General features: G+C 39.3%; 1 protein-coding gene across 1 annotated transcript; it reads right to left on the minus strand.

Moving 5' to 3' along the window:
- Positions 1–312: 312 nt before the first annotated feature.
- On the minus strand, positions 313–15,449 carry CFI (complement factor I). Its single transcript, XM_061478524.1, has 12 exons — positions 15,338–15,449; positions 13,467–13,785; positions 12,079–12,223; positions 10,948–11,126; positions 9,856–9,966; positions 8,171–8,287; positions 6,987–7,034; positions 6,427–6,530; positions 5,697–5,812; positions 4,764–5,038; positions 3,547–3,648; positions 313–773 (listed from the first exon to the last, which is right to left on the minus strand). Exons 1-12 carry the CDS (start codon positions 15,395–15,397, stop codon positions 556–558), a joined length of 1,794 nt encoding a protein of 597 aa, XP_061334508.1. The 5' UTR covers positions 15,398–15,449; the 3' UTR covers positions 313–555.
- Between the last annotated feature and the right edge of the window lie 98 nt (positions 15,450–15,547).

Genomic DNA, 15,547 nt, shown 5'->3' on the forward strand with positions numbered 1-15,547 from the left:
TAATCATTATAGTCAATCTGTCAATTAATAGATTGTCTGAAGTCTACTTTTGCAGTAAGCCTGAAGAATCAGCTGCCAAGCAAGGCAGCATCCTGAGGGTTTCTAGTGACCTAGACCTTGAGATGATGCAAGTTCCTGAAAGTACTCTGTTTGCTGTCTTTTCTGTGAAGTTCACATACTGCCAGTGCAGTCATTTTCCAACTACTGCTTTCAGTATGGGTGTTGCATTTTAACTAAATAAACAACTGCAACTGAAATAGAATATGAAATATGGAAAAAAAAACAAAAAAAGAACCCAAAGTAACAACAAGATATTTTAATTTCCAGCTTTTATTAGAGACTTTTGCTGCGGACTCATGACTGTAAAATTCTATTCTTACAGGCTTCTGTAAAACTGTGGAATTGTGGCATTCACAGGGCATTAAGAATTTTCAGAATATATTCTTTAAAGATTTGTTCTAACTGTTTTTAAGTCACACGGCTGCTGATTGTAAAAAAGGACCAATGTGCATTTTTGCATGGGTGATAAGAGGGAAGTATTTAATTTTCCAAGTTTTAGGTATTATACCGTGAAATGAGACTCCTTTTCACATGATGGCTAATCCAGTCATAATAGCTGGCAATTTTTGTATACACACCAGGGTGACCAGCCTCCCCACAGTTCTCACCCCAACTCACAACACCCCAGACATACGCCACATTTTCTGCGTCAAAACAGACCAAGGGTCCTCCTGAATCGCCTTTGCAACTGTCTGTGGAGCCATCATAAGTACCTGAAGCAAAAGAAGAAATAAAAGGCAAAAAATAAGTTCATATACGCTCTAGCACACAAAACAGAGCTCAGGAGATTTTTCAGGTTCTTGCCACTTCCTGGCAGATGTTTGCCTAATGATCACCAGAAAGGGGGTTCCTGACTTCTTTGGTCTCTTGTTTCTCCTTTCTTTGCAAGTGCAGGGCCTCTCTTTACATTTGTGGCTGGCCAAAATTCTTCTCATTTGCTCTGATGTCAGTGATGTGGGTCTTGTTTTACCCTGTGCAGTAGAGAATCCAGCCATATTGCCTATTACACCATTAAAAGTAGCTCATAAAAAGTGACCAAAAGCAGAAGGTAAAAGGTAGAAAGATTTCTAGGCTGATTCCTATGGCAGTGAAGCTATCATACTATGTTTATGCCTACGTGCCTGCATTTGGTGTCCCCTCTACCCAGTAATTTCTTGGCCAGTTTCATCTGTATGCAGCTGTACAGAGAGGCAGAGGGCCTCAAAATTTTCTCTACCACCTTCATGAAAGTAGGTCAGGAGCATGTGGATGCTGGGATGGGAGGGAGAGCAACTGTCCATAAGTGCCCTTATTGCAAGGTCTTGGTCATAATGTGGACTAAATAGCAGCCCTGAGGCACAAGTGTGTAGCATCCTGCATTCTTCGTAAATTTCAATGTTCACAGAACTACTTGTTTGCAATGCAGCTCCTGAAAAATTGAATTAAGAGTGAAGGATGTGATCTAAACAGAAATACTGTTGCAGACCTCGAATATGATTTATGCTTTGTCTTATATCAGTAAAAGTTTATTAATTTCTAACACCCTTACTACACTTTTCTGCTGTGTTGATTGACCTAGTATGAAGGAGACCATACTATGCATGAGTCTCCAAGTTTTAAAAACGTAACCTCTTTCTTCAGTCCCTACATTACTGAGAAAGAGTTTTGTGAACTTTTCAGAGCTGGAATTACTAATCCTGGAAAACAGGATTTCATTGCTTTTGTTCAATTTAATTAATATTTGCTTGTATAACTAACTCCTGGGGATAGTAGCCCTTAATTCCCAAGTTTGTATTTGCATCAGGGAGCAGAAGCTAATTCCAGATACCCCTTTTATGATGTTTTCCCATATGATACTGTCTTTGTTCCTTTCTGGTAAAGTATGATCACTTGAAATAAGTTGAAGATCAAGGAGATAAGTTATGGAACTTGCACAGTAGACAAACCTAGTATCTTATAGATCTCATGCTGAATTTATCACAAATTAGAATCATAGAATCATAGAATAGTTAGGGCTGGAAAGGACCTTAAGGTCATCAAGTTCCAACCCCTCTGCCGTGGGCAGGGACACCTCACACTAAATCATGTCACCCAAGGCTCTGTCCAACTTGGCCTTGAACACCGCCAGGGTTGGAGCATTCACAACATCCCTGGGCAACCCATTCCAGTGCCTCACCACCCCTACAGTGACGAACTTCTTCCTTATATCCAGTCAAACTTCCCCTGTTTAAGTTTTAACCCATTACCCCTTGTCCTATCACTACAGTCCCTAATGAAGAGTCCCTCCCCAGCACCCTTATAGGCCCCCTTCAGATACTGGAAGGCTGCTATGAGGTCTCCACGCAGCCTTCTCTTCTGCAGGCTGAACAGCCCCAACTTTCTCAGCCTGTCTTCATACGTGAGGTGCTTCAGTCCCCTGATCATCCTTGTGGCCCTCCTCTGGACTTGTTCCAACAGTTCCATGTCCTTTTTATGTTGAGGACACCAGAACTGCACACAATACTCCAAGTGAGGTCTCGCAAGAGCAGAGTAGAAGGGCAGGATCACCTCCTTCGACCTGCTGGTCACACTGCTCTTGATGCAACCCAAGATACAGTTGGCTTTCTGGACTGCAAGTGCACACTGAAGCTGGCTCATGTTGTTTCTCATAGACCAACACCCCCAAGTTCTTCTCCGCAGAGCTGCTCTGAATCTCTTCTCTGCCCAAATTGTAGCTGGGATTGCTCCAACTCCAATGTAGGACCTTGCACTTGGCATGGTTAAACTTCATAAGGTTGGCATCAGCCCATTTTTACCATTTTTACCAGCCATCAACCCAAAATTATTTGGCTTTTCTAATTATTTTACTGTCAAGACAATATTTATATAAACTACTTTACTTTTTTTATTTAAAGAACACTTGAAACTATTTGTTCTGTAAGTTGAATACTCATTGGTCTTCTAGTCATGTGTTTGGCAATATCTTTTGTTACTTGAGAAGCAAAAAAGTGTATTCAAAGTCCTTATTTTAGTAGTAGGAGTGACAACCAGTTTCCTGGCCAGACTAACCCTAGTTGAAAAGTTAATCGCATTTTTCCTGAGTTGTAGTGTGGTAGTAGCAAATGTCTGAGTAGATGAATAGTCACATTCTAGGTAGTGGGACTACTAATGTGCTCTCAGACAGACATTTGCTTAAATATGTTGCTGATTCAGAATCAAATACAGTAAAGGTAGGAAGTTCAGTGGGTTGCAAAGTGCTTATTTAGAAAACATAACTTGAATTGCATGTGAAAATTTGCCCTCATAATCATAGAAACTTGGCATCCTGTCTTATTAACTCTGATTATGAAGCAGATATATAATGGTGGATGATTCTAGGCTCCAGTGGCTAGCATTTGGCTAATGGTGATAATGTGGCAATTGGTTTATTGGCTTTCCCAAGTCTAAAAGATTCCCATCCTGTATGTCTGGCCTTATAAATAGTGGGTTTGATGCTAAAGATATTATAGGAAGAAAACTGATGCTTACCTGCACATGCCATTTGTTTAAAAAATCGTCCTGGGTACAATTCGGAACAATTATGAAATAAATTAACGTAGCCCCACTTGAGGATATATTGCTTTGTATAACCTAGAAAAGAATAAACTTTTCTATATTAAAAATAGTATGTACATATTTGACACTTTTAATATCATAAATTGAAAGTTATATATTTACTTATCTACAGAATATATTCAGTACTGTAAACCAGAGGCCTTAAACTGCCAGTAATGGTTACCCCATGCAGTACATTGGTCATAAAAGCAGAGTGGTTTAATTGCAGTGTTAAATAGAGTACTTTCCTTTTGTGACGTTTTCACCCTTTCCCTTGCCTTGCCTTCCTCATTTTTTTCCCTATATTTCCATATCAAGGTTTTCAGACACTGAGAAATGGGTATATTACTTTATATGAAATGGAGATGTGGCTCTGATCATCCTTGTTACTTTTTATTTTTATTTTTTTTCCAGTTCTGTTCTGTCATTTTGGGATGAGATATTGGGACCAGATATTGGAAGTACATGTATCCACAAGGTTAAGGAGACCCTCTGGTTTGCTCTCTGCCTATTTGCTAGTAAATCCCAACTATCATTTGCTTTATAGACTGCTACTTAGTATGGACAGGAGAAACCCCACAAGATGTGTTAGCTTCAATGCCTGGCTGTCATCACTGAAATACAAAACAAATGCTTCCCAAATCTTGGAAAGTGTGATTACATTTGGCTTACCTGTCTCTGTGCAGCCTTCTCTGGACTAATCTCAAACACAACTGAGACAAGATGTGCTGAGTTTCCTAACTGTTGGCTGCAGCTCAGATCCTCTTGGGCAGGGGACAGAGGACAGGCTGTGACTATGGCTCATTGTGGGCTACTAACCGCACTTGTTAAATATCATTACCAGGTTTCCACAGCTGATATAAATCCTAGATTGGCAAAAGGAACATGTCTTATTGTCTGGGTAGTTTCCAACCAGGGGTGTGCTCCAGATTGATTTACTAAGCAGCTGAAGAAGCAGAGGAGGCGGTACAGAAAAGAGAACCAACAGTGATAGCTGGATGCTGAACCAGAGACTGTGTTTTCTGTACTCAGTCTCTTCTGAGTACTTTGTGCATAACTACTCTCCAGCCTTTTTAAAATGAAAGCTTACCACAGTCAGAAAGCACATGATACAAACAATGCATTCTTTTAGTAAGCACCAAAGTAAATACCTTTCTCTAGTCCCCATCCAGAAACCTTGCATCTGTCACCAGTCTTGAACATATGCTCTGACCAGGGGATACACGCAGGTGTGCTGTAATCCAGGGAGCATTCTCCTTTCACAGAACCTCTCAGCTCCAGCAAAGCAATGTCATTTTCATAAGTTGATGCATTATAATTTTCATGGATTATCAGTCGGTTTAGTCTTAAAGTATCTGTCTCTCTGTCATACAATATTGTATCCAGCAGTCCGACCCAGACACGGTACAGATGAACTCGATTTGCCCTCAAAAAAAACAGTGAAATAAAGGATGTTTTGGTACTTCACACAAGCACTGTACCTTTCAACTATCTGTGAACTTTTGCATTTTATCAGATTTTCTCTAGAATAAAAATAATGGAAATGCAAAGCAGATGATGCTAACTGCTGAGCACTGCAGCTAGTACAGAATAAACTATTAAAGGCCAGGCATTGTGTTTAGTGCTGTGAGAGGAAGCACGTGTTTATGCCTTTCTTATTTCAAGTGAAAAAAGAGTGAGCAGATGTGGATGGGCTGCTGGGATTGGCAAATCTTCCCTGCCTCCTCTTGCTTGTTCTGTGGCATATGCGACCCCAGGGGCAGCCTCAGGGAACAGAACCTGGACTTCTCCAAGGCAGAGATGGGAAGAGAATACCTCGCTTTCAGCCAAAGTGGTTATGGTGAACCTTTTCTGCCTGCCTACTATCTGACTGAAAAATGCTGTGTCTCTTCAAATTCATTGTTGCATTTTCATCTTTCTATTCACTGCCAAAATATTCTACTTTTTCTGAATTTTCCCCATCATTAATGTGTTTTAAATTGTTTAGGCAAATAAGTAAACAGGTAGCCAAGAAAGGGAACAATAGCTAGATCAATCTTTCAGATTTGCAAGAAGAAAATAATTTCCCAGTTTGTTGTTTTTACCTGACACAGTGTGCAGCAGTCAGAACCCAACAGCCACCAATATAAACCCCTCCACAGTACACTGTTGCACCTTCATTGCTAGTATCTTTAATTGCCACTTGCCAAGGGAATTCACCCTATTCAAACAACAAACACCCAAATAATGAGAAATCATAATAATTTTACTACTTTTAGTGCATAAAGAGAAACATATTTCTTGGTATCATCTCATCTCCTTGGCTATATCAAATTGTACAGAAAACATCTGCTGTGTAGAATTGTGAATCAAGCTCCATCAGAGATAAAGGGTAAATATTCTAAAATGCAATAATTTTATTCAATCTTCTGACTCTGTGTGATGCCTCCTTCTATTGACCTTTTTGTTGTGACGCCCCTTATAGCCACGGAAACAGATGCAGAATCTGACCTGGTATGATCAAGTGTAGCATTTTTGACTGTGTTCTGTTTCAAAGGTGCAAATTTCCCATCTCATCAGAATTCTTATTTCAAGCTATAGTAGTAAGTATTTTGCTGAATCATTTTCAGTGTGTACTTGTAATGCTCGATTTTGCAACCCCATGCTTTACTTTATACATTGTGCCTCTCTTTCCTTCAGTGCAATGCCACTACTGCTGCAAAGCATGAAATTACTGTAGTAGCTGACTTATTTCTGTATATTTTAACAGAAGAACAATAATGCCTATTTAAATTGATGATGAATGAATTAATAGATGGTAATATTATTTTTTACCTTTCTTGCAGTCTCTCCACCTATAATTCTTTTCCGTCGAGTTAGTGTGTGATTTGTAAGACCACAGTGTACTTTGGGAAGAAGTGTCTTTATCATTTTTCTCTCTTTAACAAAAAGGAAAAATGTATCTCAGAAGTCAGGTATCCATTTGCTCTATTTGGAGACAAGTTTATCTTGAAAAATGAGTATTGTGAATATGCCAGTAGCAGGAAAGCAAAAAATGTTGGCATTTGTTTTTGCTTTGAAAATTGCTTGTGTCTTAGCATCACTTATTTCCCTTTATTTCCCACTGCTGCTTGATTTCAGGAGAATAATTTTAAAGCAGTTCCCCTAGATTTGCTGAGAGTATACTTCCACCAGTTGCCAAAACATGCAGATGTGGCTCCTCAGCCAGGATGAATTATTATTGAAATTAGCAGAAAGCAAGACAAATAGTAAGTCTCAGTAAATCACAAAGTCCAGATATCTGAGTGTTCTGGATCTGGCCAGATCTGGCTGGTAGCGAGAATGCCACTAAGAAGAGGGTGTGCTGTTGGTTTTGGAGGGTTAGTTACACTTACCTTCATCCATACTGTGATTTTCAGGCCTTATCTTTCCCTTGTCTTTACCTGTAGTAGAATAACAAAATACTAAAAATATTGGCAAACATCTAAATTTGTTCTATTACTTGAATATATGTTTGTGTGACAAAATCCTGGGACATGTTTTAAATGCATAAGGGCACACCATTTCAAATGGACAGCAGTAATCTCTCAGCCTAGTGCTGCTGTTGCCTACTCTTTGGCTGCCTCCCTACATCCAGCAGATACCAATTTGTAACTGCATGATATCTACTCTGTTTTGCATGCCTAGTGAGCCCTTCTGCAAAGAAACCCTGAGAAACAGTTTGTTTGTTTGTTTGTTTTGGGGGGGAGGTTGATCTGCAAAGAAATATCCCATTCTTCACCAGGAAACAATGGAAATTCCTCCTCCTGCCCCATCAACTTTTTTGAGCTTTCTAAAGCCCAAAGGAGCATTAGGTAACAGGATATTTTTTTTTTCCAATTTAGATGATGCTGTTGTATACTGTGTGCCTCTTTAACAGGGTAGGGAAGGGTATTCAACATGAGAGGTAAATTAAATGTTTCCTGAATCTGGTTTGTCAGCTTTTATTCAAACAAAATGCCCATTGAATTCAGTTCCTAAATGGAGGTTGAGGTTTGGGTCTGTTCTCATATTACTGGCTGTAATGTTTACATTTAGATTTCAGTCTACCTTTACCAATAGTGTTTACTTTTTGGCTTTAGACTTTGTCTTTTATCACAGCAAGGAAAAACATTCTAATTTCAGACCAAAACAAAATCTTTTGAACAGTGAGGGGAACAGCCGGGAAGAATCATAATGGCAAACCAGTTCAATTCTTCATCTGTGAGGAAAGTATTCCTGCCTGTCTTGTCTATGCTTTCTTCACAAATACAGAATGCCAGTTTGATAGCTGGCCATATAACCAAAAGACATAATCTGCCTTAAACCTCATAAAACATCACCTGTTTCTTCCATCCTTTAGTTTTCTAGCTATTCTTTTCTAGAAGGAATGGGAGGAAAACTACATGACCTTTTCTTCCTACTATGTATAACATCGGGAAGACTAATTCTTGCATTTGGTTTTGCTAATCTGTTAAATTAATAATATGCATTGTGAAGTCTCTAGTTATCATTGAGCAGAATGAGAGGGAAGAAACAAAAGCATGTTTCAGAAGAAAACCTGCACAGAGAACTCGAGCTTCATCCTCTCCTGTGAGGCAGTCAATTTCTTTGTTGCAGACATTCTTATTTGGAATACAGATATCTGATCGACAGTGGAAACTGTTGTCTCTGCACTCTGTAACACAGGAGAATTACAAATGTAAATCACGGGATGAAATGACACAGCAACCTTGCATAGTTAGGGAGCTTTTTAAAATGTAAACACAATATAATATCCATGTTAGGGGGGACTCGATTGTTCATAAATAGATCACAAAAGCAGGCTCTGTAAGTATAAACCAAAATGAATACTTGGATCTCCTCAGTTTATAATCTTGAAGTTTTAAGGCTTCAAAAATGTGGATCTCTGTTACCAGTTCAGTTTTGTACTTCTAGACTTGGAATCACTCCTTAACGGCTTCATCCATAAAACATGCCCACACTCAACCTCAGCCAAATGACCTCCAGTTTTGGCAGCATTACTGATTATCTCAAATTAGAAATTTACGATGCTTGGATCAAATTTTCCCCTTTCAAATCAAAGCCGAAGCTGACTTTTGGTTGAAGGGGAGAGGTTCAGGATTAGGAATCAAGAGTCCTAGTTTGAATATGCTGGATTTAATAACTTATTTCTTCTAAAACTCTTTATTTATATTATAAACCTGAGAACCCCTTTAAATTCTTGCGATCACTTTGTATGTTATCAAAAGGAAAGCAGTGCTTGGAATTTATAGCAGGGTTTTTTTAAGCTACTTTATAATCTCATGTCTATCTACTATTTAAGGATATATTCTTTAATAAAAAATAAGATAGCTCTCTAAAATCCCCATATGATCTGAACACCATTCATCTTAGTTGAAATTCTTCTTTTGCTTTCAGGAAACATTGTTTTCAGCTCAGGCAGCTGAAACAGCACTATTTTGGTCAAGTGGAATCTGAATAAATGTTCTCTAAATATATGAAGCCACAAGTAGTTTGTTTTGAGTTGGATTTTGTTTATTTTTTTTTCCTAAAATGGCTGTGACTGGGTTTCCATAACTATTGGATTGAATTTACTGACCATTGTAAAACTACAAAATTAAGGTTTTTTAGGAATAGTGATGGGATTTGTAACCCACATTATTGTTTGGCGCCCAAACCCTAACTGCTGAAAGTAGTATTCTGCATTCAAGTCATGGTAGATCCATTCCATGTTTCTAAATAAAATTGTTACAGCTGGAATTGCAGATGCTGAAAGAATAACTGCTCATGAACAAGCAATGTGACAGGAACTGTTCACAGATATTCTGTGGATAAACTTGCATTAATAAAGTTAAGAGACATCTTACTTTGCTTTAAAGATAGTTCATTTGGAAAACAGTGTCTTTGTTTAATTACTATTGATTTTTCCTAGCTAAAAATACATTTTCATTCTAACACAACTAATTTTTTTGTATCAATGTTTAACAAACCTCCTAAAAAAATCTCATTGTATTTTGTCATCCTCCAAGGAAATTCAGATTTCTCAGAGATCACTTGCTTGCTTTAAAAAATTATATTATGCCTATGTTTTTTCACCTATGTATATATAAATTATGGTTTGATTGCTTTAATGTAGTGACCTAATGAAAAAAAGACTTTAGCTGTTTACATCACTGTAAAAATTCTTTGGGAGTGGTTTTCTGCTCAAATGATTTTGAAACACCTGAGAAAGGAAATTATTACCTCTGCAGCACAGTTCATCACTTAGGTCTCCACAGTCATTGATTCCATCACAGGTTTTGTCCAGAGAAATGCACTTCTTGTTGACACAATGAAACTCACCATCTGAACAAGCTGTGCAGCATAATGAAAATGAAGTTAGTGTGGAAATGTCTGTAGCTTCATAATTGCCCAGGGAAATACTCTGCTTGCTCTTTTTGTCATATCAGCAGTTTGGCTTATCAACAGTAGGCATTCTGGGGCCCAGTAATGTAAATAGGAATCTTTTTTTTTGTATTAATTGCCTTCTCATGAAGTGTTCAATGTGACCACTTATCTTCCTCCTCCAATATGCAGTAGCCTGGCAAAAGGGAACTTCATTTTTTCTAGACAAGGATTAAACCAGAAATGATTGGCTCAAACCCACTGTAAATGATTCAAGTGATTAAGATGATGGATGTTCCCCCTTTAGAAGGAAGTCATCAAGAGTCCTTGAACTCCTACCTTTGTGGCACAAGATAAAACCTGAGGCGATTTGTAGCTCTCCTTACCAGCGGCATCTCAGGCTCATGCTTATCAGTGCCAAAGCAAGCCTACGACAGAGACTAGAAAGCTGTCAGAAGTCAAGCCAAGGACTTGATCCCCCTTGTACCAGTGAGAAACTCGGGAGTCCTGAAACTCCCCAGAAGACACGAGCAGTTCCACTACAGTCATGTTTGTCTGGCTCCAGTGCTACTAATGTCCTAATTGTTCTCCTTCATAGACAAAGTAGCAAGTAGGAGGAGTAACCCAGGAGAGGTAAGACTTCTGGGATACAATATGCCTCAGTATCCTTAGAGGACTGGAGGAACAAACAGAACCATGGATGAAATACATAGCTGTAAAAATACTTCAGGAACAATAGTGATTTTCCAAACTTATGAACTCGAAACCATCTTCACACAAGGCTGCCTCAGTTGTCTTAAAGTCTGCAAAAGGATGATTTAAAAAAAAAAATAATCAAAGGGTTTCGGTGCAGGTTTGTTGTGGCTGGGAGTTCAGCAAACCAGGTCCTAGTTATTTAAACTTCAAATGTAAGAACTCCAAATAAATGTAAAACTGAAAAAAACTACTAACCTCTGAGATTTTCATGGCACTGGAGGCTAACCAATCCCTCATTACTATCTCTTGATTTCACCTCCATGTGACATTCAGCAAGACTTGTTTCTAGGCCCCTGCAAGTTATCCGAAGACAGCGCAATGAATTTAAAGCAGATTCTGTGATGCTGGAATTGGCTTGGTAATATTCAGCACCTCTATGAAGACATAAGCAATAATAACAAATTACATCATTTCACAATGGATTGTCCACTGCACATACTGAGGAAGCTCAGGCCACTGCAAGGCTGGGATTAATATATTTAATCTCCCTTGTTTTTATGTGACTGGTATCCTCCTAATAGTGTCCATGTCCCCTACCTTCAAAAAGTATGTACTGAGTAAATAAGTAACTAGAGAGAATTACAATGGACTGAATGCTCTGTCCCAGGATAAACCCTTCTCTGCTACCTAAAGAGATACTGATCAGGACTAGGAAATACTTGCTTCTCACTTATAGGGGACAATGAAGGCACTGCAATAGCATTTGTAGTCTTCAGGTAGGGTTGGAGAGGCAGCCCTACCTGACCACGTTAAATTAGTGCAAAAATATTATGTACAAGATACAGTTGACTATGAGGAGATGAAAGTGCAGCCCAGGTCATCAGTGTGGTTGCAGGAAAACCAACAGGCTCTGTGTGGCTTCAGCCTTCCCTGAGGACAAAGCAAGCAATGGCAATGGGGGCAAGGCATGAATGAAAAAACTGTGTTTTGATTCTCGTAAGTCTGGCTGGTGCAAGTGGCAAAGCAGAGCTGTACCCTGGTGTCAGCGAGCGTAAAAAACTTTTCTATGCACACAGATCCTTACTCAGAGCTATTTGGGGATGGTCCATCTGCACACTTTCCATTACACAGACCTGAGAGGAAACCTCTGCATTGGTCTTCTGCTTTATTTAAAAATAAAACTATGGTCTGTATTGTTGTAATGGAATACAGGAATATGTGGTTTGGATTTCACTCTCAGGTCTCAATTTAAGAAGTTTTATCAGCTAATACATTGTTCATGAGTCTTCTGCCTTAACTGTTGGCTGACTGTGCCTGGCACTTATGTAAACATTGCTACTTTTTCAGATCCTTGCAGTTATCCAGAGATAAATTCCCCCAACTTACAATTCAAAGCCAAGGTGTTTGCAAGCCACGTTTGCTTCATTCATAGTCCACTCACTATCACATACGAAAAAGTCATTCTTTTGATTCACAGGCTTTACTTGAAGCAAAGTTGAATCTCCATGGCCCAAAGAAATTGAAAATGTTTCTTAAAAAAAGAAATAAAAAATAAAAGAGAAATAAAACAATCCCCAAATAAACTCGTATGATGTAGATGTCTGTAGTGGAAAGACAGCCCAGAAACAAACCAGGACTAATTTGTATTGGCAACCAGTTTCATATGGAGGGTAGGTTGGGAGTCAGAAGCTTCAGGTATTATTCTGAGGACTGACTTTGTGGCTTTGAGACTGCCACTTTTTCAAAGGGTACCGGTTCCTACCACGTAAGAGTACCTGGAGGTCTACTGAGGAAAGGTTGCCTCTTAGTATAATGACTTTCATTAGAGGACTTTTGATAACCATTAACACTTCAAGTAAGATGGCCAGACCCTCTGTTACCTGTGTAGCAAAACGTAACAGTGGAAGCTAAGCTACTCAGCTTAACTTAGTGAAGCTGTATAGACAGCACACCAGGAACACACAAAGGCTCTCCAATCTTTTCAGTGGAATAGGCAGAATAAAGTTTTGCCACCCTGAGGGCAGTGGGCTAAGCTGCTGCTTCTGTGGGGAAAGGGAGTGATATGATAGTACCAGGGCAGAGACTGAGCAGGAGAACCCTGCGCTGGGCTTGCTGCTCCTGCTGTGCTCAGTGGCCTGGAGGACAGGTAGGAACAGCAACTGCTACTGCTAAAAGCCCACCTGCCTATTTAGCAGGAGCTGTTTCTCCCTGCACTTAGGAGTTTGATCTGACACAGCAGCCTGGTGCAGCTGAAAAAGCAAGTGAGAACAGCTGCTTGTCACTGCACAAACTATGGTTTGCAGGGCAACAGCTTTCTATTTTTATGAAATCCACAGCATGAAGATGATAGAGGTGAATATGGCTCGTCTTCTCTCCATGCACTCCCCCATTCATTTCAATAGCTTGACTCCGTGCTTTGGACTCTAGCTCCTTTGAGGTCTGTCCCTCTTCAAGACACCCTCTCTGCTAATGTTCTCAGCAGGCCTCCTGCTGGGCCTCCCACTATAGTGAACACCCTGTTTGGAAACCTCTGAGCTCTGTGTCTGTTTCTTCCCTTTCTACCTGATGATTTGAGCAATCTACTAGCAGCAGCATGACCTGGGCCTTGTCAAATGTTACTAACAATGTCAAGCACATTTTTATGAAAATCAACAAGTACTGCCCATTTTCAATGACTCCTCTTTTTATATTTCATGTTCTTGCTAGGGCAAGGAAAGTATATCCTTGGCCATGGATGACTGACTGACAAGTTTTGGGAAAGGAGGTGTCAATACCTTCAGATGTGCATCTTCCCTTGTGCAGAAACTTTGCTTCGGGACGTTGACACTCATAGCTCTTTAGCTGACAGTAAGTGGGGAAGTACTTTCCACTGGTAGAACAAACTGAAGAGCCATTCTTTGGGCACTGGTAGGGAAGCTTACAAAGGCACTTTCCCTCCACACACCGTTCCCATGGGTGACAAAAAACTTTCTCACAGGACTTGTGTGTGTATCGGTTGCTTAAGCATTCTCTTATAAGGTATGTGTCTTGCTCAGCTGGCTGGGCAGGCTCAGCCTGCTGAGGCTGGTTTTCTTCAGCAGTAGAAGCTGCATTCTGTAAGGCACAAAATATGAATGAAAAAAGGAGTAAGACTAGGAACTGCACAAGAGTTCTGCAGAACTCTTTACTGACCTCAACAAAGTGTTCTTGCGTAAGCCTTTTCCTCTCTTACAAGCACAAAGGTGCTAAAAATCATTTATAGTTTATTTCCTTGTCTTCAGCCACCTCAGCTTCCTCAGTTTCTCTGAACTTTTTTCTTCATTTTGGATGATTCACCTGGTGTGATCTTCACTCCTACAGGTCTCTCACAAACGCACTCTGAACTTCAAACATCAGCTGAAGTGAACAGCAGGCTATAAATATTTTTAAGTCAGTGGTTTATAACATACCACAGCAATGGGATTGTAACCAAATCAAAATACAAGGGGACTTAAACCCCATAATAATAAAAAAATGGCAACTTTTTTTTTCTGAGAGTTTTTTATTGGCTTGGTTGGTTTTAAGTTTAAATATCACCTGTAAATAGTTTTAAACTACTTAGAAGCAAGTCCAGAAATCTAAAATTAATGACTTGTTTCACTGTGTGACTGCTGAAGCAAAAAGTATCTTAAAGGAATTTAAAAATTAAGTGCCTTTCCTTATTAGCTGTTTTCCTGTATCTGGCATAGCAGTGGATTTTTAATGCAATTGCTGGTCATCACTAGTCTGCAAGATTCTGACCCTCTATCCAGCTGTCCCTAGGTGAGTGACTGCACCCACCATGGTGCAGCTCTCTGGCTGGCTGCTTTTGCTTACTCTGATCTATGGATAGGAAGAATGCTGAAACATGAAAAATATATATGGATGAACTTTGTATAAAAATGGGAGAGAAAAGTTAGTCCTGAAATGTGATTTATCAGCTTTGACTGTGTCAACTGAATCAACAGAGCTGAAGTTTAAAGTTCTGAAGAAATCCTGGCCATAGTAAAGTCAGTGGGGATGTTGTTGGGGCAGAATTTAATCCAACAAAACCCCTTTCAATGGTTGTATAATCTTACTAAATTCTTCCTGTTAGGTCAGTAGAATCCAAACTGTGAGCCAGATCCGGCTTGGCATAACTCCCATTTGTGCAAGTCATTTCTACTGAATAGGAACAAAAGGTGCTGATTTTTATCTAAGGATTCCTCTAAAAGATGTGGGTCATGCTGAATGCTTGGCCCAGGTGGGCTTTCTGGGATGCTTAGCCAGAAGTGGTTCTGCAGCAAACCTCTAGGCAGTACAATGGTGCCATGTTAGGAGGCTAATCTCATTTCTCAAAAAAGGGAGGGCAGGGAAAATTGCAGCACTATTCTGGGGTTAACCATGTTTGCAAATTGGGTTTAGGATAGGATCATTATTCAAATCTCTTCCAGAAACCTGTTAGCATAAACCTCAGACAGAATAAATACATGAAAGAGAAATCACAAACTTCACACATTCAAGCTAGGCTACAAGAAATGTATAAAACCCAAACACTATGAAAGGAAACAAAAACCAACCTAACTGGTTTTGCTTTGTAAATTGCTTTTTAACGTTTTTTATTAATAAGAATAAAAAATTAATGCAACCAAATAAAACAAATTCTTACCTCTGATCCACAAAAACAAAAGAGAGACAAGAAAAGCAAGAGAAGTGGGACCATTCGCATGATGAAATTTGATCTTTGTAGGCAAATTCCTCTGGTCGGGATTCTTTTGAATGTCAGTTGTTAGATTAATGTTTAATTTTTAACCATTAGTAAAATATTTTAAAGTGTGTTTAGAAACAAAGGACAGGAGCCTCAACTATTAACTGATAA

The sequence above is a fragment of the Pezoporus flaviventris genome, unplaced genomic scaffold (assembly GCF_033815535.1).
Source record: "Pezoporus flaviventris isolate CSIRO_AGI_PZ_B2104156 unplaced genomic scaffold, CSIRO_AGI_Pfla_v1 ptg000002l, whole genome shotgun sequence".
Classification (NCBI taxonomy): domain Eukaryota; kingdom Metazoa; phylum Chordata; class Aves; order Psittaciformes; family Psittacidae; genus Pezoporus; species Pezoporus flaviventris.

Bases quoted from the DNA above. Each gene is read 5' to 3' on its own strand.
- CFI (XM_061478524.1), bottom strand. From the start codon at position 15,397: ATGCGAATGGTCCCACTTCTCTTGCTTTTCTTGTCTCTCTTTTGTTTT. The intron at 8,288-9,855 runs GTAATAATTTCC...CCTGTGTTACAG, and splicing joins TGATGAACTGTGCTGCAGAG to AGTGCAGAGACAACAGTTTC. The intron at 774-3,546 runs GTAAGCATCAGT...CTTTTGCTTCAG, and splicing joins TAAACAAATGGCATGTGCAG to GTACTTATGATGGCTCCACA.